Source organism: Pyxicephalus adspersus, chromosome 3, assembly GCF_032062135.1.
Source record: "Pyxicephalus adspersus chromosome 3, UCB_Pads_2.0, whole genome shotgun sequence".
NCBI lineage: Eukaryota > Metazoa > Chordata > Amphibia > Anura > Pyxicephalidae > Pyxicephalus > Pyxicephalus adspersus.
In genome coordinates, this window is record NC_092860.1 from 95,475,430 (window position 1) to 95,497,485 (window position 22,056).

Here is a 22,056-nt window from a genome sequence, read left to right on the forward strand (position 1 = left end):
TCCTACAAAGTATCCCCCCTTTAATGTTGAAAGCTAGGTTTTAGGGCCTAGTATAGTATAGGCTGCATGACTGATAAAAGGTCTGGATAGAACCCTATGCCATATTAAAAAATAAAGCTTTAGCCTCCACCATATTATTTGATTATTGTTTTTTCAATGTTGCCCTTTAAGTTGCATGAAAAGACCTTTTCCTTGTCGGAACAAAGTTCAGACCAAAGCTGGGCAGTTTTGCTCATCTCCAGTGATAATTATTCTTATTTTACGTATAGGACTGCATTAGTACTTATATTCTTATAGGACTGCATTAGTAAACTATGTTTTATGTTCTTGATAACTGGTTCTTAGAAAACAAACCCAATGTCCACAATTCAGTCTTTAAATAATATATAGGAATTAGTTATAAGGTTTGTTAGCTTCAGTGAAAGACACAAGAACTTCAAAGTCACCTTTAATAGTGAGAAAGCAGTATTATTCCCTGATTCTCTGATATGAAAAGCTCTGTTCAGAATGTTACATATTTAAATATTTGTGCTTCTTTGTAACAAACGAACAGGGAAGATTAATAGAAGGATTGAAATGTATTTTGTAACAATAGCATCAGGAAATGATTGGAGGAAACATATTCGGACATAAATACATACAAATCGCATTCTCGTGATAAACATACACAATTTTTTCTCATCATCGTTCATATTACTGTTTCCAGAGATAGGCCTGATTTGTCTTTGGGTCCTAGAAAAGTGAGCACTTCTAAAATAAAGGATTGAAATTGTGACTGTGGTCACATCATGTCATGTACAGAACAATATTTCTCAACAAGCGACAGCTGGATGCAGTGTGCTTGCTGACATGTTTATGGACGTGTCATGGAAGGCATCTTGGGAGTGATTATGTGAGGAGCTGGCGGATCTCTTTGTGAACAAGGCAGAGGAAATCCATATATGAGGCTCCTCCAAGTAGGCCTTTATCTTCTACCAGCAGCTGTCTGAAAGCCATCTCTGCCTTATCCTTCTGCTTCACCAAGACAAGCTGAAATGTATCAAATAAAAAGTATGTAAAAATCCATAAACTGCATTAGCTGGAAGAATATTTAACATCATCACGCATGAAAATTGGACCTTGTTTAATATTGGATACAAATTCATGAAGTGATGTGGCAACTTTCTCTACACAGGTTTGTTAACCCATGGCAATATATTCAATGAGGTTTAAAATGAATATAACTCTGCAGGTATGTGCATAAAATTTGTCAAAGAACTCAAATGGCCAAAAGCAAGTCTGTATTTTTACTCATCAATTGTTAATGAATTAAAGTGCATGTTGAATGTTGTATGTTGTAGAAAACTACATGAAAGATATTTTACAGTGCTATGGGCTCATGTCAATGTGTGTTGCTTTGTCCCACTTGGTGCATTTAAAACACACATCAAGTCAGCAAAATCCAATGGACTTTAGTTGAGCAGTGCACATGGCAGCCCAGAGGCAGCGTTTGACCTGCTTTGTGTTACACTGAACTTTGCTTACACTGCTTTGGATGCAGTATGTTCTCTAAATGTGCATTTGAACAAGCAGGTAAAATATAGCAATTTCTTGTCATACACTGTGCTTGCCTTTCACTAACAATGAAAGAATTTAACAAGAAATGGCTTAATAGTATTTTACAGTCCTAGCCCAGCCATCCAGCAGCATATACCATCGTTACCTTTGCTTCAAATAAAACCTTTTCCTTCTGGAAATAGAGAATCATACATCTCAATTCATGTGACAGCAATGGTGATTGCTGATTCAATCCATTCAACAATTCTGTACTGGCTTCAATTGGAGATCCTACTAGGGCTGACATTGGGTTGCCTTTCCCTATGTAAGCAATAGAAGCTATGTATTTGCTGGTGGATAGAAATAAAGTAAAGCTATTGATTTGTCATGTATGGACTACTTCTTTATGCTACCATTAAACAAAATGTCAGTCTGCCACCCCAAATACTAACTCGTGCAGTGTGGCCGGCCCCTGGAGTCAGAATGGCTGTCACCCTACTGCTTTGCCCACCTAATGCACTACTGCCTTCACCCCTGTCTTCTCTTTCAGGGGTTGTTTCATTTATATGAAACCTGCTACTCACCCACTTTTCAAAACAAATAAGGCAAATGGCAGATGCATGTGCTCCTTTCTCACAGCCAACATAACCCCAGCATGCCTCACCCATAGCTACTGGGTAAAGAATGCACACCTTTCATGACCACCCAAGGTTTTTCATTGTGAATAGTATCCCATTCCCGCAGACTTCCAACCCTGACAGAGTGGCCTCCTCTTATATGATAGGTACCATATTATGCCCTTTTATTACCCTGGGAATGCCATGAAGTTTCCACATTGTAGTACATTGCATTACGCCAGTCTTTAAATCTGAGTTATTTTTTTTTCTGTTAACACCCATTACATAGAATATCATACCTTCATTGAGTGTGAACTTTTGGTCTGAATTAATTCCATAATTTTCCTTAATTTTCTGGAATAAGAACTGTCCAGTTGTGGAAGAGATGTCTGCAATTAAAATATAATATCAATGCATAAAAACCTTAAATAATCCGTTTTAAATGAAAAAAATGCTAAACTTGGTTTACTTACTTGGCATTAATTAGAGAATTACTGTTTCTGTTAGGGCATGTTTGGAATTGCTAAAAACCGTGGCATTTACCTGGCAACCACTAGGTCCCCAGGAGCGATAACGGGGGACTGCAAGGCTTTACCCGACATTTGCAAACAGCTGCAAAAGCCTAGCACAGCTGTTCATGCAGTACTACCAAACAATCCACTAGTGTAAAATTTGTCTTTATACAGTACTGCAACATTACTTCCACTTTCCTGATAATAACTTGTTCAGTAGTATACTGATGTAATGATCACCTTCTCTGTCTGTACTGGAAGCCACTGACATCACAACACAAGATGATGAGAAAATCTTCCAGTTGGGAAACTTGTTTCACTGACTACTTTCGAAAAGGAAATTTTATCTAAGCTCCTTTTGGCTTTAAGTAGCTTAAACCAGATGGGAAATATTCCATCAAAGACAGAGACAGAAAGTGGCTTTCCTTCGCTTTGGAAGGATTTCATCTTGCTTGATGTTGTAAAGCTGGAGATAATATGAAGATGAAATACTGGACCCCAGATACTCAAATATTTGCTGTATTCGGAAGACAAGAGGCAGCCTTCTTTTCATCAGCCTGACCACTAGAAATCTCTACAGCTAAAATATTGTTTGATGGAAATAATTGACAGAAGATGGACTGCGCTCACTGCTCATCTGTTCCTCAAATCTTTTAAACTTCAATAGTCAGCATATGTTGTTTATGTGCTCAATCTGTATATAGTATAGACCCTGGTGAGGAGAGACTAATGCACCCTTGGAATGCATTATTGTTTTAGTTATTATTAATAATAATAATAATAATAATAATAAAAGAGTTTTGGCTTTAGAAACACATTAAACTAAACCAGCATTGCATGGTGTTTCACTATAGTTCTAGTTCTTTACCTTGGAGGTAGATATAGCCCAACAGAGCTGTCTTATTTAATTGTACAGGGCTCCACTATATATATTTGTTTTTTTATTATTATTATTATAAATTAAACCAAATAGGCTGCGACAACTGGCACTGCTGATGTTGTCTTGTGTTCTGAAAGCACTTGGTGCTTGTAAGTTTTGGTGCTTTCCCTGATATATCAGTGCAGCTTTATAAAATACTTAAAGCATCTGCAGATTAACAAAAAATGCAAACCAATGGAGAAGAAGTTGGAGACCTCACCTTGGCCCTAAGATTCTGTAGTTCACATACGAGAAGACTAGAGAAAAGAAAGGTTGCTCTACATTGCTGGACCCCAATACCTGCATGTGTTGTATACATTGCTTTGCAAAAATGCCCTTAACAGAAGGAAAATAAAACTGTTGCAAAATCACAAAAAGCTCAATAATATGAATAACTTACAGCTTCTGGTGTGATGTGTGCAAAGGAAGGCACATTAAATATCCCTTGGATAAATTCTGGTGGAGAACTGACCCCCAACCACAAGAACATACTGATGCCATTGGCCAGAAGGAATATCCCTCCTTCAGACAAGCGCTCCTCAGAACAACGGACAGCTGAAGGAATGGCATCGCTCTTGGTGTCCAATGTATGCTGTAGACAAATTGATAAACAACATAATTAGTTACTCACAAGAATCACTATTACAATACAGATGTGTTAAATCATACTGAAAAGGGAAAAAAAAGAAAAAACTGAAGTTATACATTTTTTGAAAATATTTTTATCCAAATCACTTTGTACATTTAAGGGTAGTTGTTTAAATAGAGAAAAACAGTTGACTGAGGCAAAGTTTTATGTTTTTTTTCTCTGGTCATGTTCCTATAGGTCTTCTGACTCCTCAGACATTTTGATGACAATACTATGTTCAGAGGGTTTGCAATATTAGATAAGCTGGTGGTCACTGGCTTCAATGCAAACTGGATGAAATTCAATTTGGTTCTTGTGTAACCCACACAAATGACAGCTGTTTGTGTTGAATCTATGATTGGAATGAATCCAAATAACAACATTACCCTGCACAACTGATGTAACAGGTAAGTGGAATATGAAATTGGGGATTATTTGTACACAGTATGTCTGCCTGTATAGCTCTCTGATTTCAATTAGGACATAACTGATCTGAAATAGTTTTGTTTCTCTCTCTCTCTCTCTCTCTCTATATATATATATATATATATATAGGTGGAGATTGTTAATGCTTTCAGTGTGTACAGTGACAGAAAATCTGAATGTTTCTTTACAGAACCTGCTTACAATTATCAGTCTGTAAAATGTTCTTATAGATAAACTTTTTGTAGGTCCATTACAACCTGCAGACTGTAAGCACTTCTCATCAGATACTGTGCAGTCTTTGCTTTTGCTTTATTGTGCTTCTAGAAAATGTTTGTTTGCAATTATTTTTAAGGAGCTTTATGTCACTGATTTTATTTTATTACAGATGTAAAAATAAGTGAATCATTAATGTCATCTATGCTGTAAAAATTTGACATTCTATAGTACCCAATACAGTCTAGTAAATCATAGAACTAGTTAATTATGTTTGCCCACCAATGCACCTCCAGTTATCACTTACTAATGGTAATAGCAGTGGGTAGAAGAATAGCTGGGAGCTGGCCACATCCATAGACATGAGAAGCTGTCTCTGAAATGCCCTCTCATCAGTGGCAATCTCAGCGCTGCCTACCAGAACCTCATTCTTTAGTAAGCAGTTCATGTAGACTGGAAGCACTTTCATGGAATCAGGGAGGATGAGCTGATGAAAGAAGGGAAAGTATTATAAACTCTACTTTTCAGAATCAAATCTAATTCTGTGAATTTTGAATATCTTGATTGTGAAAAAAATGCAGTCATGGCGAATACCTAAAATAAATAAACAGCAGATTTCCTAATATATTGGGTTATAGTTTTCCTTGCTTACAGAAATATCCAGGAAGTTTTTTTATCCTTTGATAAATATGCTACTTACCACTAAGGCTAAATCTACCGTCTTGAATTTTAAAAGCCTTAAAAGACCCACAAAGCTTTTGTATGGGTTTTTAAATGTTTTAAATCAAGATATGTGGGAGAGAAGAGTTGGAAAAAAAAAATGGTCTAAATGCCCCAAAAATGCATAAAACACAGAAAATCGTCCTATATATATCAGTGGGTGTGTTTAGGAGGCATTTTTTAGCATTTCAACCCGTTTCCAAGCGCTGCACGATGCGTTTTCTTTATATCCTATCAAGAAAATGCTCTGCTCTAGACTGGCCTATTGAAATGAATGGGAGTTTCAAACATGAACATTTAAATGACAGGGAAACAGTCCGTGCAGCCTTAGCTTAATACTGATCCAGAAGCATCAATTTATTGCCATTATAGGATACAGTTCTAGGAACTAAAGACAAGAGATCTTGTCTCTGGAGTCCTTAAAGCAGAACTAAAGCTGCAGCACTTACATATCTGCGCTCCCTCACAGGGCACCGCCATCTTCCTTTCTTCTTCTGCCCAATGATAATCTTTGGCCACCTTGATTGGCCGTGCCAGGGTGATGTTCATCCATCCCCAGCACATGCAGAGAAGCATGCATGTGTTGCTCTTTTCCTAATCCTGGCATGATCAGGCAGGTAAGTCATGTTGTTGCGGAAGGGACATTGGCTGTCTCTTTCTGCAAAAACCACCTGCCTAAATATTTATTTTGCAAAGTGAGACTTTATTTTAACTTTAAGTAGCTATCAATATATTTGAATCTTGTATAAAAAAATAACTTGTGTTTACTTAAACCCATTTTCATAGAAAATGTTAATTATGATCTTTAGGGCATTATTTAGAAATATTTTGAAATAATAACTACAAGTTTAGAGAGAGTATGTCCTCACTAAAGCCACTGTCTACCTCTATTATGACCTTTCCTAAGGCTGTTTAGCAAATACTACTATTGCTGGTAAAAGTTTTGCAGGGCTTTTGTGAAGTACTAGTGTGTGGCAGCCATATCTTTAACCTGTACCTTCTAAATCTTTCTAGACTATATAGGGCTCTGATAAAGATACCTTTCCTTACCATACCTACTAGTTATCTGAAAAAATATTTCTACCTACACTAATGACAGCGTCTTAGGACAAGCAAAAATAATCTGATGAAAAGCTAAACTCCAGATGGATAGTTAAACACACACAATAAACATTTATCTGAGTTATGTTACTTGCCAAAAGATTTGTATTTTTGTCAATTCAGTCCTGTCCCTCCCCCAGCCTGTCACTGGACAGTGAAAGGAGAAATAGCAGACTAATGATGTCATCTCTTTTTCAGTCTACTTTCTTCCTATTAGCATGTCTCATGTTAGCACATGAACACTGCAAAACTACCCCGGCTACAGTAATTATTACTTTTCAACCCTTAACAGTTTGATCTCTGCTATACTATGATACCAGGCTGATACCAGGTCAAATGCTAGTACTTACCCTGATTTAATGGTATGCGTTAGTTATATCTCTAAAAAAGTGAGAAATTGCCAAGACAGAGGAGAGTTTGAAGTAAGTAGAATAGTATAGGGATCTAAGCAAAAAATGAAATAAGCAGAATACACCAGTAATGTTAAGTTCAGAGACACACTGCTGTATAATACCACATGAACCAAAAGATTTGCTTTGTTTGTACTTACTTGGCTAACAGCCGAGGGACTTGCACAATTCTTCCTATAGCATGCTAACATGTGAGCCGTCTGACCGATTAACACATCACGCACTGTCTTCAGAGGGTGATTCAGGATTGCTTTGTAAGCTAAGATGAGACAAGACAGTGAAATCTTTAGGCAGTGATAGCTAAATACCAGCACTTCATAATTTAAAGGTACATCTCTGCCAGGAATTCGAAGAATGAGCTGCAGTTCCAAGTGAATCCACTAGATGTCATAGCTTTCTTTACACTAAGAGCTGTGTATTATTCTAGACCCAGGAATGTGATAACTATTGTTTATATGTAATACTGAATGTGTAAAAAATATTATGATTTATACACATAAAAAAATCTCCATATCAGTTAATATGTTCCATTCTGTTTTACACATTGCATTATAAATCCTGTACTTGTGATTATAAGGAGCTTCTCTTCAAAGTAATTCATTTTCACATGTAAATAGAAAATCATTTGGCGCACAACAACAGAATTCTGAATGGAAGTGCAGGAGTTACCTGATTTGGCAAAGAAGTTGATGAGGGCGTCTGTCTCACAGCTCTTGTATAGATCTGTAAGTTGTGAACTGCAGCTGAGACTGATGTTATGCACTAGTAGGCGTCTTTGTCCACTGATGGTAGTGTATAAAATGGCACACTGGAGTAACACAGGAGAACAATATTATTATTATTATTAATATTATTATTATTATTAGTAAACTGTATTTATATAGCCCAAACATATTTCACAGCTCTGTGCATTAAATAGGAATTGCAAATGACAGACAGATACAAATACTGACACAGGAGGAAGAAAGACCCCTGCCCAAAAGAGCTTACAACCTAAGAAGTTTTTTAACATGCACAATATTAAGATACTTCCTGTATATTTAAAATATCCCATTTCAATGTGTGCATTGAGTACAGTAAAATGGAACTTTTTTCAATTTTACATTCAGGTAATTCATTAGAACCTCTATAATTACTTTGGATAGAATGATGAAGAGGATCAGACCTGTGTCAGGTTTTGTATTGTTTTTTGTGTCCCCATTATGGAAATCAACACTTTATTGTCTGTTGACTATTTTTACAGAGACAGAAAAAGAAAATGAATCCAAAAAGCTGTAGTTGTCACCAGAACAGTTGCAGGAGAGATATCTTCCATTAAGCATACCTATTATGGTGACAACAACCATGGGAAATTTATATTCCCCTTCTATACAGAAAAGCAATACAAAAGTTAAAGAAGTTCTAACTGTTCCTAATTTCTTCAAAAATCTTGGTCTATGTACAAATGTGTCAAGTAAGCTTAAAGCAAAACCAGAGAGACCAAGCTGTCCATGATAAACAGTACACAGTTTTCCATCCATTCCTGAGTCATTTCACATTAGTACAACACGAAGCTGCTACATATATGATGCATACACTTGGAGATCATTAGACACAGAATAGAAACAATGGATGCGATTACAGTACATATGTGGAGATGTGGAGTACTCCATTAAGGATATCACCTAACAAAATACCTAGTTAATAAGACATCACAAAATTTTCAGTCCGGTAATACCTGAATCAATGCTCCTGTGTCTTCATTCAATTTGTCATCGTGTTTAAACTCCACAGTAACAGCTTTGTCAGCATCAATGGCAGCCATTTCTACATCTGTAGTATTGTTCATATATATAGCACCAAAGAAATCTGTAGCCCTAAATCCTGCAAAACAAAATCCCCAGAAAACAACTGAATGGTTAGTAATAGAATCAGTGTTCATTATTATCATAATATTCTTTTAGTCAGTGTTAACACTGTGAACAAACTTTTCCTGTTACAAAGGGATATCCGAAAATATAATTCACTGGGTGATATCAGTAAGGTGCACAGTCTAGGGAGAAAAGGCGCATGTTACAGAAAAGATGTTAGAATCAGAAGAAGAAATCATTCAACACAGAGGTCGTTTATGGTTAAAAGCCTTAACTGCTAGAACATTCTTGAAGTAATGTGCTGTGCAATGATAGGTAAAACTCATAGATAGAAGCTTGGTAAGCAAGTGGAGATTGGAGTCAGGAAAGAATAAGAGGTTAGTATTGGGGGTAGGGATATGAAAGGATAACACTGGAGGGTGAGATGAAATTATCTAGTTTTACTGATTTCGGAGACCTAGGGAATAGATCCTGGAAGTTGGCAGTAACAGTAATTGTTGATGACAGTCAGACTGTCTTATTTTAATACATTTGTTCTCAGTGCAGGATGTACAAGGTTGGTAATGGCTACCAGTGCAAAGAAATTATGTGCATGCTATGTCTGGCCTTGGATAAATCCCCTCTAATTCTTTACTGAGTGAAGACCACATCTCAATACAACAGAACTACAAAAACCAAACTGGTTTCCCACAGAAAACCAAAATTATAGGGACTTTTAAGGTCAATATACGCAATTATTTTGACAATGAAATATAAAACCGCATTGCATTTTATTCAAAGGTTACATATTAAAATCCAGAATGCAACAATAAAAGCATGAGCTTATTACAAATAACATAATCATATAGATATCCTTATGGAAAAATCTCTTTTTGAGGCATTTTCCTCATTTTCCGACACGTTTCGAAACTAAGTCCACTTCTTCAGGGGAGGAAGTATTTGCTCTCTCAGTTTTTAAAGCAAATCACACACTTGGTGATAGATCAACATTTTTTGGAGCTTTACATCAAAATAAGGAGTGATGAGCTAAAGATGTATGTCAACTAGTGGACAACGGTCCTAATCATTCTTGAAGTCTATCACCAAGTGTGCGATTTGCTTTAAAAACTGAGAGAGAAATACTGTTCCCCCTCCTTTTTGGAAGTTCCATATAAGGAATAGCGGTCTATAAGAATTGTGGAGTGAGCCATTATTGTCATTCAGAATATTTACCATTTATTCAGGTGTTCGTAAAAGTACATCACTACTGGGGTAGTTTGCCACACCCATATCCAATAACAACACAGTTAGAGCAAAAATAACAAGATTTCAAGACTATATTGGGTAACAACCTTGAAGAAAATAATTTTCCTCCTTCCCAGGTCCTGGCCGTGTCTATTTCCAACTTCTTATGAAATAAAAGGGTCTCATAGGTATTCACTAGCACTCAGAGCAAATATCTCCTCTCCTGAAGAAGCAAACTTAGTTTTCCACGAAATGCGCTGAAACTTGGAAAAAGCCTCAAGAGATTTTTCCATAAGGAGATTTATATGATATATGTTATTTGGAAAAAGCTTGTGATTTTATTGTTCCATTCTGGATTTTAATATGTAACCTTTGAATAAAATGCAATGTGGTTTTATATTTAATTGTCAAATTACTTGCGTATATTGACCTTAAAAGTCTCTATAATTTTGGTTTTCTGTGGGAGACCAGTTTGGTTTTTGTAGTTCTGTTGTATTGGGATGTGGTCTGATCAAATGTGGGAAATCTGTTTGGTTTTTGTTGCTTTACTGAGTGAACACAAAGAATATTCCTTAAAAGAACCTCCAAACTCATGCCATAATTATGTTTTTGAGTGCTTTCCTTACCAAATCTCCCACCCATATCAAAAATGGGATATTCCTGGCAAATATTGTAGGATATGGGCTTGTGAATTCCAGGACAGGTTAGCAGATGGCCAAATATGTTTTCTTCTAGTTTAACCTAGTCCCTGTTATTCCAGCAACTTCTTTCATTTAGAATATAGGTGAAATCAAATTTAAAATGTGATCATTATTATAATAGTAATCCTGATAGGTGGACTGCCCCACAATATAAACAATAATTATAATTAAAAAGGGGCATGCCAAAAAATAGTGTGACATGGGAGTAAATTATATGGAATTACAGTACAATTGTTCTGCTGCAAAGACAGTTTGGGGATTCACAGATGATTATTGGATGCATTATTATTTAGTATTATTTAAAATAAAAAGTGAATTGCAATAACTTCAGTTCCAAAAAGGTTGATGTCACAAATATAGTGCAGTTGATTTTCAGACTTTTGTGAAGCTGGAAAAGAACACAAACCACCATAGTAAGGTGGCCATTTATCATCACTGGAAAACAACATATCCTTCTCATTAATAGTAAATGACCTAATTTACTGCAGTAATACCAGTTAGAGATCTCAGTTTTGAAATCAAAAATCGGTGAATGCACTTTATATATTTCCTATATGCCAATGAGCTAAAAATAAATGACAAATGTCAAAATCTCACCCCATAATGCCCTGGAGTTCCATAAAAATGAACAACAACGGCAATGGCTCTCAAACTTTGGCCAGTCAGTTTGTCTAGGATAAGATGTTCTCTATTCCTATAAATGTATTTAAAATTCACATATGGTGAACTAGTCAAGGACTCCCTTCTTTGTTTCCCTTTAGAGTAATCCATGTAATGGTCTAACATTCAATTTATTCAATATTCAAATACATAAGCAAGCAACTTGCGTAAATGGCATGCAGATAGAAGAGGCTTATTTTGATCACCTTACCAGTTTTATTCAGAGGTGTAACAACTGTAACACTGATACATTAAAACAGTAAAAAAAAGATAACTTTAACAAGAAAAAAAATAGAAAGAAGGGAGCTTTTCAGAACATTTTTAGGAAATGTTAGATTTCCCATTAGATTAGCACATCCACTCTTTATATTTACTGTACTTTAAAATTACTTTTATATCATAAACCTTTGGAATCAAAGCTTGGAACTTTCAATTTATGGCAAAAACTGGACAGTCATAGAATTTATGCAAATGACTGTCCACTAGCAAAAATATATACAGACCTACAAACCATGTATTTTTGATAGAAGGCAAATGAGCTGTTCCTTGTTCTTTCTACCATCAAGCTTAACATTATCACTATCAAATGTAAGAATTTGAAATTCTTGCAATAAGTTGCATGAAGCTATTAAAACCAAAGTTACAGAAAACATGATTATGGTATTATTTGTAATTTCAATGTACCTGTATTTGTACGGACTCTCATAATGGCATCAAATCCGATTTGTTTTTGAATGTCTTTATTGAGGTCATTGATAAACTGCTGGCCTTCAGCATGTACCTGAACAGAAGAGAAGTATATATTAGTACCAGTAGGTGGCAGCAAATCACAACTAATTTCTCATACTCCATGTCTACCATTGCACAAAGGCTTACCCTACATAACTTTGACCTTTCCCACCACCAAAAACCAAGATTTGTTTCTTAGAAGTGTATAAAGAACTGATTAGTTATATTTGGTCATTATGTAACTGTTTTCCCATAGGTACTAATATATTTGTCTTTCATTCTTCAAAATCACTAACCTTATTTTTCACCTAATTACAATATCAACATCTCTCTTCACTACTATATATCTATTGCTTTATACAAGGTATAATGTATACATTGTCTTTTTAACAATTAAAAAATAAATAAAATGCTGGTAATGCAATTAAAAAAGTAAATAAAATGCTGTTCTCATGAGATTTTCCCAGGCTCTAGCAAGAATCAGGGAGAGGGTTTAGCCAAGTGGACTGTGCTTTTTCCTGTACATATACTCCTACTCATGCCTTTTCTGTATTTGTCAAAAACCCAGAGGAATACCTAATCTCTTCTAAGTCCTAATGCACAAAGCATGTGAGCAACACTTTATTCAGCACAAACACTAATACCTATAATATTACACTATAGTCGTGTTTTTATTGGTAAATGTTAAAAGGCATTCCAAAATGAAGATCAGCTAGGCAAGAGTCTAGATCTGGGGTCGGCAACAGCCGCTGACAGGTGATCCCTGATGGGGGATCCCCTTCCACCCGTAGACACTGCAGAGGAGGGGGATTCCCCTTCGGGTGTCCTAACAAATAAATCTACCTGTGAAATAAATCTACCAGGGGGTGTGTACAATGACATCATGGTCAGGAAAGTTTCACAGCTGTGTTTGTGTATGAATGCAGCATGTCATGTACTGCAGCCTTACATCTCTCCCAGTACAAACCACCTTTAACATCTTTCAAAATATGGGGGTCATAATTATAAAAAAAAAGTTAAAATTGAACACCAGGGTTGCTGATTTAAGTGTGTCTAGAAGCCAAAAGTAAACATACAAATTTTGGACCCCTGGGGCGACTTACATAGCAAGGAGGTACGAACCCCAAATTTATACCTACCTGTCACAAAACTAGAAATGTCATACTACACTACCCTGTCCCCTTCCCCACTTTGAACCCCAATTTCTCTGGTATGGGGAGATGTACAAAACCAAAAATGGAAGTGTAAGTGGGGGACACATGTGACACCACATCGTCAGAACATAAAGAACTCTGCCAATCCAAAAAATCTGCCCTGTCACACATTATTGGAGGCTTCTAGCACCTGAACCCCAATTTCTCTGGAACGGGGGGTACAGGTGAACAAAATTAGAGGTGCAAGTGGGGGACACCTGTGGCTAACACCCCCTAAAATCCCATCGCTAAGGCATCGTCAGAACATAAAGAACGCCCATCAAAAACATTGCCTCCAGCTTCTAACATAACAGGATGATACATTAGAAGCTGGAGGCTTCTAGGGGCAAAAGTCAGTGTTTAATTTATTTCAAAGTAGGCCTACGCATGCACACTGCACTTCTGTTTGTTGTATTCTGTTATAACAAGTAAAATTAAAAAAAAGATTACAATTTTTTAAAGTTTTTAGGCTGTGTTTTGTGGTTCCAGACTATTTTTCTTTAGTGGAAGAGGAGGCAAAATGTCTCTTTTGATAGTAAAGGTTGCCTACCGCTGGTCTAGATGCTGTAGCTAGCTCTAATAACCCTGTTGACTGCTACTGCAGAAATTCTTGTAAACTACTTGTAAAAGTAAAGCAATGATTTACCTGGAAATTGTTATACTTGTAAAGTGTCCCTCCTGTAAGCATTGTCACCAGGCCCATAGATGCCACATCAATGTAATTGTTGGGAAACAGGAAAAGATCCACACAGCATCCATTGGCCACGCATTCCTTTGCCAAGTTTTCATACACGTTGGACTGGGGTAGGAAGAGGTTCTGATGAAGAAAAAAAAATGATTTGTGGTGTTTTTTTTATGTTAATGTAATGCACTGACCCATAAGAGATCCCAAAATGCAGTTGATTGTGCAAAATCCAAATCTACATTGTGAAGCTAAATTTATTATAAATATAATTTCCCCAGCACTTATTCATCAAAAAAATCCTAGTCCTCCCTAGTAAATCTTGGGCACTTGATGTCATCATATTTTCTCCTCGTATTCTGCCCAGCCAATCCAGAAGACTGGCAGTGGAAGAGGTGAGGGCATCAAGCTCCCAAATTGCACAACATTATATAGTACTAAAATTGTAGAAATATTGTTAACATTTAATTAGTTATATTCTCACTGTACAATATAGTAAGCACTGGTAATTACCTTTTCTTTGTCTGTGTTAATCAGCCTTCTGTCATCTTTGTTCTTCAGTTTTCCTGGGGCTTCCGCAGTAGGAAGTGATGAATGGAAGATGAACAGCTTGCCTGCACATTCTGCTGCCTGTCATAACAAAAAAAACAAGGCCCATGGTAAGCAATTATGGACAGAACCAGGGAATTAAAGGGTTATGATCCCTACTGCTATACCAGTGTAAAGTACTAGCAATATTTTTGGTAAAATGACAAAAAATTGTAACATTGTGTTATTGCTCATTAGTACCATGAATGCTAGGTTTACATAGTTGCTTCTGGCAACTTTTTGATGTTCACCTTAGGACAAAGAAGCAAACTACTCCCAAAATGATATGTACCAAACCGATGCAAAAACAATTAAAAAAAAATACCAACTGGCAAGAATAGTTATTTTTTGTTCTAGGCTTGAAGGGCAACATAAAACAAACACATTTAAATAACATGCTTGGGCAATGCATTTAGGCTGTTTGATTTATTTCATCATTTAAAAAGTGGGGTTCTGCCTCTTTCAGGGATGGAGCTTGGTTGGCCAACATGGGGTGGGGACATGCTCCCTCCCACTCTTTCCGTACCTTATCAGGCTCTATGTCTTCCCTTTATCATTGCAGATCTCATTGAAGCCCCCTATTAAAGATATCCACCTCTTCACCCAGGCAAGTAATTAAAACCAGTTTGTTTGTTTTTACCAGGGTTAGCTTTGAAAAAACAGTAGTTTAAAAATAAAACAAAAAGTTTACATTTAATTCTGTCCGTTTTAAAAATCTAGCTATTTGGTTTATTGGGTAAGAGCCTGTTGTAAGTTAAACCTTGTAAATATTTACAAGGTTTCACTGAATGACCCCTGTGGGGTACAGGTGATCTCCGCTAACAATGGGAACATTCCCTTCTGGATCAGAAAGACTTCATTACTTAAAATGGGAAGCCTTTAAGCAAGAAAAGTAAGCTTGCTATGGACAGGGCTGCAGCTAAAGCTTACCCGTTATCGCAAAGAAATCAAACAAAAAGCCAAAAGGCCAAAGTGCTGGCAATTATAATGAAATCTCCCTATGCAGCTTTTCAGCTTTCCATACATTGCTCCGACAAACTGACATTATGACATCTCCATGCTCCATGTTATAGTAAGGGGTCTGACACAAACCGAAGCTCCTACTATTGATCAGTTTTATCTTCCACAGATGAAGATGATTACAGGCCCTTTAAAATTCATCAGTTTGAATTTCTGTTTGCACAAGTAAGAAGGGTCGAAGGACAATTCAAACCTACCACAGGGCCAAAAACAGACCTCATGTCTACTCTCTGTTCACTAGTACATTAGAGAATGAACAACAAAAAAATCGGTAACAATCAGGCCATATGAAAAGCTATGCAATTGTGTTAAAATTTTAATTTAGAAGGCAGAAAAACTAATGACTAGCATAAATATGTCTTCTATGTCCCCAAAACCTTTATGCAGCACTAGGGCTTAAGTCTTTAGGATCAAGCTAGATCACTGCATCAATATGTGATAGGTGAAATCCCAGACCCACCCTAACTGAACTTCAGTAATCATTATAATAACAGGAGATTATGGAGATGTATACTTCAATAAAACTTTCTGCAATTCTCAAAATGAAAACATAGAAAATTTGGCATGATATATGTTATTTTTGTTGTAGCTAAAAAGTACATCCCCCAACCTTTTTTCATTCTCAACAAGAGCTCTCTCTTCAAGGCTTATGTGGGCTTCATAATAGAATACATAGAAAAGAATGTAAAAAATGCTGCATTCCAAAGTAATATAGGCAATCAGAGCATCAAGCCATCTATAGCTGCTTTACAGATAACATTTTTGTATTTGAGTCAACCATACAACAATGTCACACCATACACACCTCAACTATAAAATAAGTCAACATTTACAAGTGGAAATCAGTTTAGTTAAAAGTAGAAATTCAAATAAAACTGAGACATATGGTGTTAGACTTAGTAATAATAATGTATGAATAATGTACTGATATCCTGTCAGTTATGATCCTTTAGGGTTTGCACACAAAATCTTTGCATCCCGAACATAGTTGTGAAAAATATCTCCAAGTACAGACATTGGAGTAAACATTGATTACATTTTCTAACTGAATCCAATGTGAGAAATGTGTACATTTGGGTAAGTAGGAAGTTCTTTAGGTGAAAACATTTGCAAATGAATCCCTTAACAGAAATAGGTATCAGACATTTTTAATAAAAAGGCGAAATAGTGCACTGTTATGTAATTAAAAAAATTTATCAAATCAAAAACACTGAGATTTGTCCAAATAGGGGGGGAAATATTATGATAAGTTTAAATATCAAGTAGACATCCTGGGTATGATAAATTTTAAAACATGGTACTGCACAAAGTCCCACATGACAATCAGGACAGTAGAACCTGGTTTCATTTCGGATCTTCCTTCCACTGTCATCTCAAACCACGCACATCCTTACGTGCCTACCATAACTGTGGAGGCATTATTGACTGTACTTATTTAGCACACATCTTTTTTGTCATGCCATTGCAGGGCCATCATTTTGCCTTTCTGCCAGGCAACCATTTCTCCTGTTTTCAGCTTCTTTTTTGTAAACATTGATGGCAGGTTGCGCTGGTTAGCACTAATGGTTCCATACGCATCTGTTTTTTGTTACAGAAGAAACTCATAAAGTTCAGGAGAAGTGTAAAAGTTGTCGGTTGTGACACAATAACCCTGATTTAGCAATCGCTCAATGAGTGAGAGAACAGAAGATGTTGCCATTCCATTGTTGCTGTATTTCGGATTGAATTTCATCCCTTTTCCAGTGTATAGGACTGAATTTCATATCTTGCCAGTGGAGGTTTCGCACAGCATGTAGGATTTCACGCCAAATTGTGCTCTCTTTAACGCAATGCATTGCACCCAGCTGAGCCTACCCTTGTAGGCTACTGGACTTTCATCTATGCTGATGTCTCTTTCTGGCACATAGGTCTGTTGGAAATTTTTAAAAATCATTTTAGATACTTACCAAATTTTTTTGCGTTTTGGTGCAGGATGAGTAGTTTCATCAAACTCATCTTTGTTGGCAAAGTGTAGATACTTCATGATCAGGGTAAATCTGTACTCTGGCATGACTGTGGCAAAGAATGGAGTGGCAAGTAATTTATTGGTAGACTTTTATCACTTCTGCAGGGGTTTGCCCACCACTCTCTGAAGTATTACTAAACCCAGAAATTGCCGAATGTCATCTTTGGTCCCTGGTTCCCACTTTCTGCCTCTTGCAAACCTCTGGTGTGGAGCAGCTAATTGTTGTGCAGCAAACCTATTTGTCTCAGCAACTATTTTTTCAATAACCTCATCAGAAACAATCGCAGGTATGCCAGGGGGTCTTCACGTTCAGCATCACTTTTCACACCAGGTGCACTAGTAAAGCCGCATCAAGGTCAATAGAGCACCAAGTGCGCACATTACTGACCTCCAGTTCAGATTAGTTGCTGAGTTCACTCTCGCTGTCTGATGACAAGTTTCCTGGTGAATCACTATCGCTCAATTCTACAAGTGACTCCAAATCGCTATCGCTGCTTTCTAGTTGTTCAAAAACAGCTTTTGCGCTGGTGAGAAGCCTTTTTGATTGCTATAGATTTGGTCAAGTCTCCAGTAAGCAGTGAGGAACATTCAAGGTCAAAGACGAGTGTTCAAATGATGAAATTAGGAAATGATGAAAAAGGACAGGAAAAGTTCAACAAAGGTCGGATCAAGGTCAGGGCTAATAGTGGACAAACTTTTAAAATTAGGTAAATTAGGGCACTGGACAAAGCTGTTTTATGCACTAATAGATGTTCTTTTACATTTATAATTTATTATATTTCACTGTGATCAAGCATTTAAAAGCAGAATATAATGTAATCTGCTTTTAAATTTTCCAGGCAAGCCTCCCTAGCATACCGTCATTTCGCACAACACACCGGGGATGTGATGCAGAAGCCGGCCAGAGATCACTGAGGACGCCACTGGATAGAGGGGCGCAGGTAGGATTTTTTTTTCCTACCCCAGTGTGACTCGGGGTTACCGCTTTTTGCATGTACATTTCACCCTGAGTTACACTTCGGAATACCGCCAGAGGGGTTAAATAATAAAATAAAAATTACAGTTCAGAAATGACAACAGTAATACATCATCTTTACTATAATAAATAAACTATAAATAATATACAAATAAAAAGTATAGTAATAATTATAGTCCAATAAATGTGCAAAACAAAACTTTTATATGTATTTGTACATAGAAAAAGCAGTCTAACCTTTAATGCCTCCATTCCTGCTTGGATCACAGGAGCAAAGACTGTTTCACTCTCATTTGTATCTGCAAACATATCTGGGATCTGTCCAAGCAAGCTGTAAGACAGAACATGGTTGGTGAATATAGTCCAGATAAGAAAGAATTTTATATTGATTGAAAATTTTGCTTTTAGAAGCAGATTTTTCCTGTGGGCTCATGCTGACCTATCATGCTAAAAAATTCCAGCTTCCTTGCTGTGGTGCTGATATACTGTGTAACTGACCGGGAACAAGTATAGCAATACGTAATTCCATATTTTTCATCCAATAGTCACATACTTATTTAAAGTCTACTGACATGCAAGATATATCGAAGGCAGGTGCAGCATGGAATTCACATTTTCAGAATGAGGTGAGCAATGTCAGACATTTTATATATCTCTCTCTTGACATTTATCTTGCCTGACTGTTTATTCAAGGATCACACTACCCAAACTAATATTTTACAGTGTTCTCCCCAGAAATTTTTTTCAGCCAGGTGGGGGGAAACTGTAGCCGGGTGGTAAACAAAGTGGACGGGGCTAGACACCGCAAATTTGGAGCTCCTAGTTTTTTATGCCATCGGTATTCAGTAATCCCGGCTATTGTGGAAGTGTTCTACTTGCCCCTTATACTTTGTTCCAACTTTCTAATGCCTGGCTGGTTAGAATGTACAATTTTTCCATTTTTTTGTATTATGCCTCAACAGTCCGGTGCTGTGTATTTTAATCCAACTCCCTAGAGGTTCCATGTTTTAATAGTGTGATCCCTTGTAGTAGTGTAATATTGAGATCAATGTGGCTTAACAAATTAGGTTTAGTTCACATTAGCAGTAAAAATCATCTTTTTACTGCTTTTTACTGCCAACTGCAAGGCACCTTGAATTGGTACCCGTTGATAAGTGCTGGCACCTGGGGAAAGTGCTTTGCTTTTCAGGCCTAGCAGTTTTTCAACCAGCAATGGTTCCTGGTGAGAGGAAAGTGAAGGGTGAACGCAGCAAATGCAACTTTACTGCCAATGTGAATTCAGCCTACCCTCAGATGTCACCTCCTAGCGCTATACCTAGGTAACACAAAGATCATCATGCAAGTGATCGCAGATGGGGGCAGGACAACCATTGCCCTCCTCTCATCACTGCCAAAAACAATACTTTCCTGTGAAATTTATCCACCCGCAGTATGATAGCTGTGTGTGTAAAGTCTGCTTGTCATGTTCTGCAGCCTAACAACTCATTGCGTTCAATTCTTTAAATCTCCTAAATTGTTGGTTGTAATTACCTAAGATGTTTAGGGTACACAGGGGACTCTCATAGCTACTAATAACCAACATTTCTTTTTTTTAATTTCAAGAATTTCAAAATATGGAGATCACGAATTTAAAAACTTGTGGAAATTGAAGATTTAGGTTGCTGTTTTATAAGAAAGTGCACCTAGGGGCCCAAAATTGAAAATGCAAATTAAGGACCCCCGGGGACACTTACATAGCAAGTAGCATTGGGGTGGGCCCCCCAAATATTTTACCTACTTTTCACCAAGCTATATTTGCAATACTATGCTGCCCTTTCTGCTTCTGTTCTTTGAACACCAATTTATCTGGAATGGGGAGGTGCAGGAAACTGAAAATGTAGGTGCAAGTGGGTTTCATTAGCATGGCATCATTAGAACATAAAAACCTCTGCCCATCAAACTGTCCGCTTCCCTACCAACATTCTCTAGAACAAAGAGGTGCAGATAAACAGAATCATAGGTGCAAGTGGGGGACACTTGAGGCTAACACCTCCCAAACTGTCATCTCCATGGCATCAATACATAAAATCTGCCCATCAAAACACGCTGCCTTGTTACCCATTACTTACCCTACCAGTACCTGAATCCCAATTTTGTTTTGATGGGCAGAGTTTTTTATGTTCCAATGATGCCATTGTGATAAATCTTTAGGGGGTGTTATCCACAGATGTTCCCCACACATTTTAAGTTTCCTACACCTCCCCATTCCAGAGAAATTGGGTTTCCAGTGTTAGAAATGGGCAGTAATGTGTAACAGGGCAGTGCGTTTGCCATAGTAATGAATTTTAGTGTGGGGGAGGGGGTTAGCCAAAGGTGTCCCCCCCCTTGCACCTACATTTTCGGCTTTGTACACCCCACCATTCTAGGGAAATTGGGGTTCAAAGAAGAGAAGCAGACGGGTAACTTAATATGACAGTTACAGATTTGTAAGAGATACCGGTAAGTATAAATTTAGGGGCCCTTCCCCAATGCTCCTTTCTATCTAAGTGGCCCCAGGAGTCCCCAATTTGCATTTTTTAATTTGGGAGTCCAAGGCACACTTGCTTTTAATACTGCAACCCCAATGTTGTATTTTCACATGATTTTATAATTCTGATCCCCATATCATGAAATTTGTAAAAGCTGGGATGCTGAATTGTGAATGGTGCTAATTTAGGTGTTCCCTGTTTACCCTGAAAATTTCAAGTCATTATGACATAGAGTTTCGGGGATATGAAAGTTTATACACAGAGAGATGTAAGGCTGAGGAATGTGACATGCAGCATTTATACACACACTGCTCTGATGACATCATTACACATGCCCTGCCTAATATGTTGGCACTATATAAATCCTGTTTAATAATAATAATAATGCCCACTGGGCGGAGACATTGTTTACACAGTGTGTTTTTTTCCCCAAAAGACTCGGCACAGCAATGAGATGGGGGAGGGACAGCCTGTGCCCCCATCTCTTCATATCTGTGCTGTGCTCTCCTCACTCCGCCCGGCTCTAATCAGCTATCAGCTCTTATCAGCGGAGAACGGAGCAAGCAGAGCAGCCTCTCCAGTGTCCGTTCAGAGCTGCTGAAAATGTGACAGGTGGAATAATCACAGCAGGTGGGCGGTCCGCCCTCCAAAAACGGGCTGGGGAGAACTATGCTTTAGGTCTCAAGTACATTTGGAACCAGTGGAATCTGATATCTTTCAGGTATTGTCACTGTGCTCTCGGCCCATATGCCTTATAGGCAAGGTCCTATAGCAAAATGGGCAGGTTATTATTCATTTTCTGATTATTGAAGCCAGTGTGTGCTTCAACTTACAGACAA

General features: G+C 37.3%; 1 protein-coding gene across 1 annotated transcript in view; it reads right to left on the reverse strand.

The window, feature by feature from the left end:
• Positions 1–432: 432 nt before the first annotated feature.
• SEC24D (SEC24 homolog D, COPII coat complex component) overlaps positions 433–22,056 on the reverse strand; it is a gene marked incomplete in the record, with an annotated part of 72,131 nt that continues 50,507 nt past the window's right edge. Inside the window, 11 exon segments of the mRNA XM_072405769.1 lie at positions 433–1,029; positions 2,453–2,542; positions 3,985–4,176; positions 5,159–5,338; positions 7,223–7,341; positions 7,752–7,890; positions 8,800–8,945; positions 12,202–12,298; positions 14,086–14,256; positions 14,635–14,751; positions 18,948–19,041. Of these exon segments, the coding sequence (XP_072261870.1) occupies positions 889–1,029; positions 2,453–2,542; positions 3,985–4,176; positions 5,159–5,338; positions 7,223–7,341; positions 7,752–7,890; positions 8,800–8,945; positions 12,202–12,298; positions 14,086–14,256; positions 14,635–14,751; positions 18,948–19,041 (1,486 nt within the window).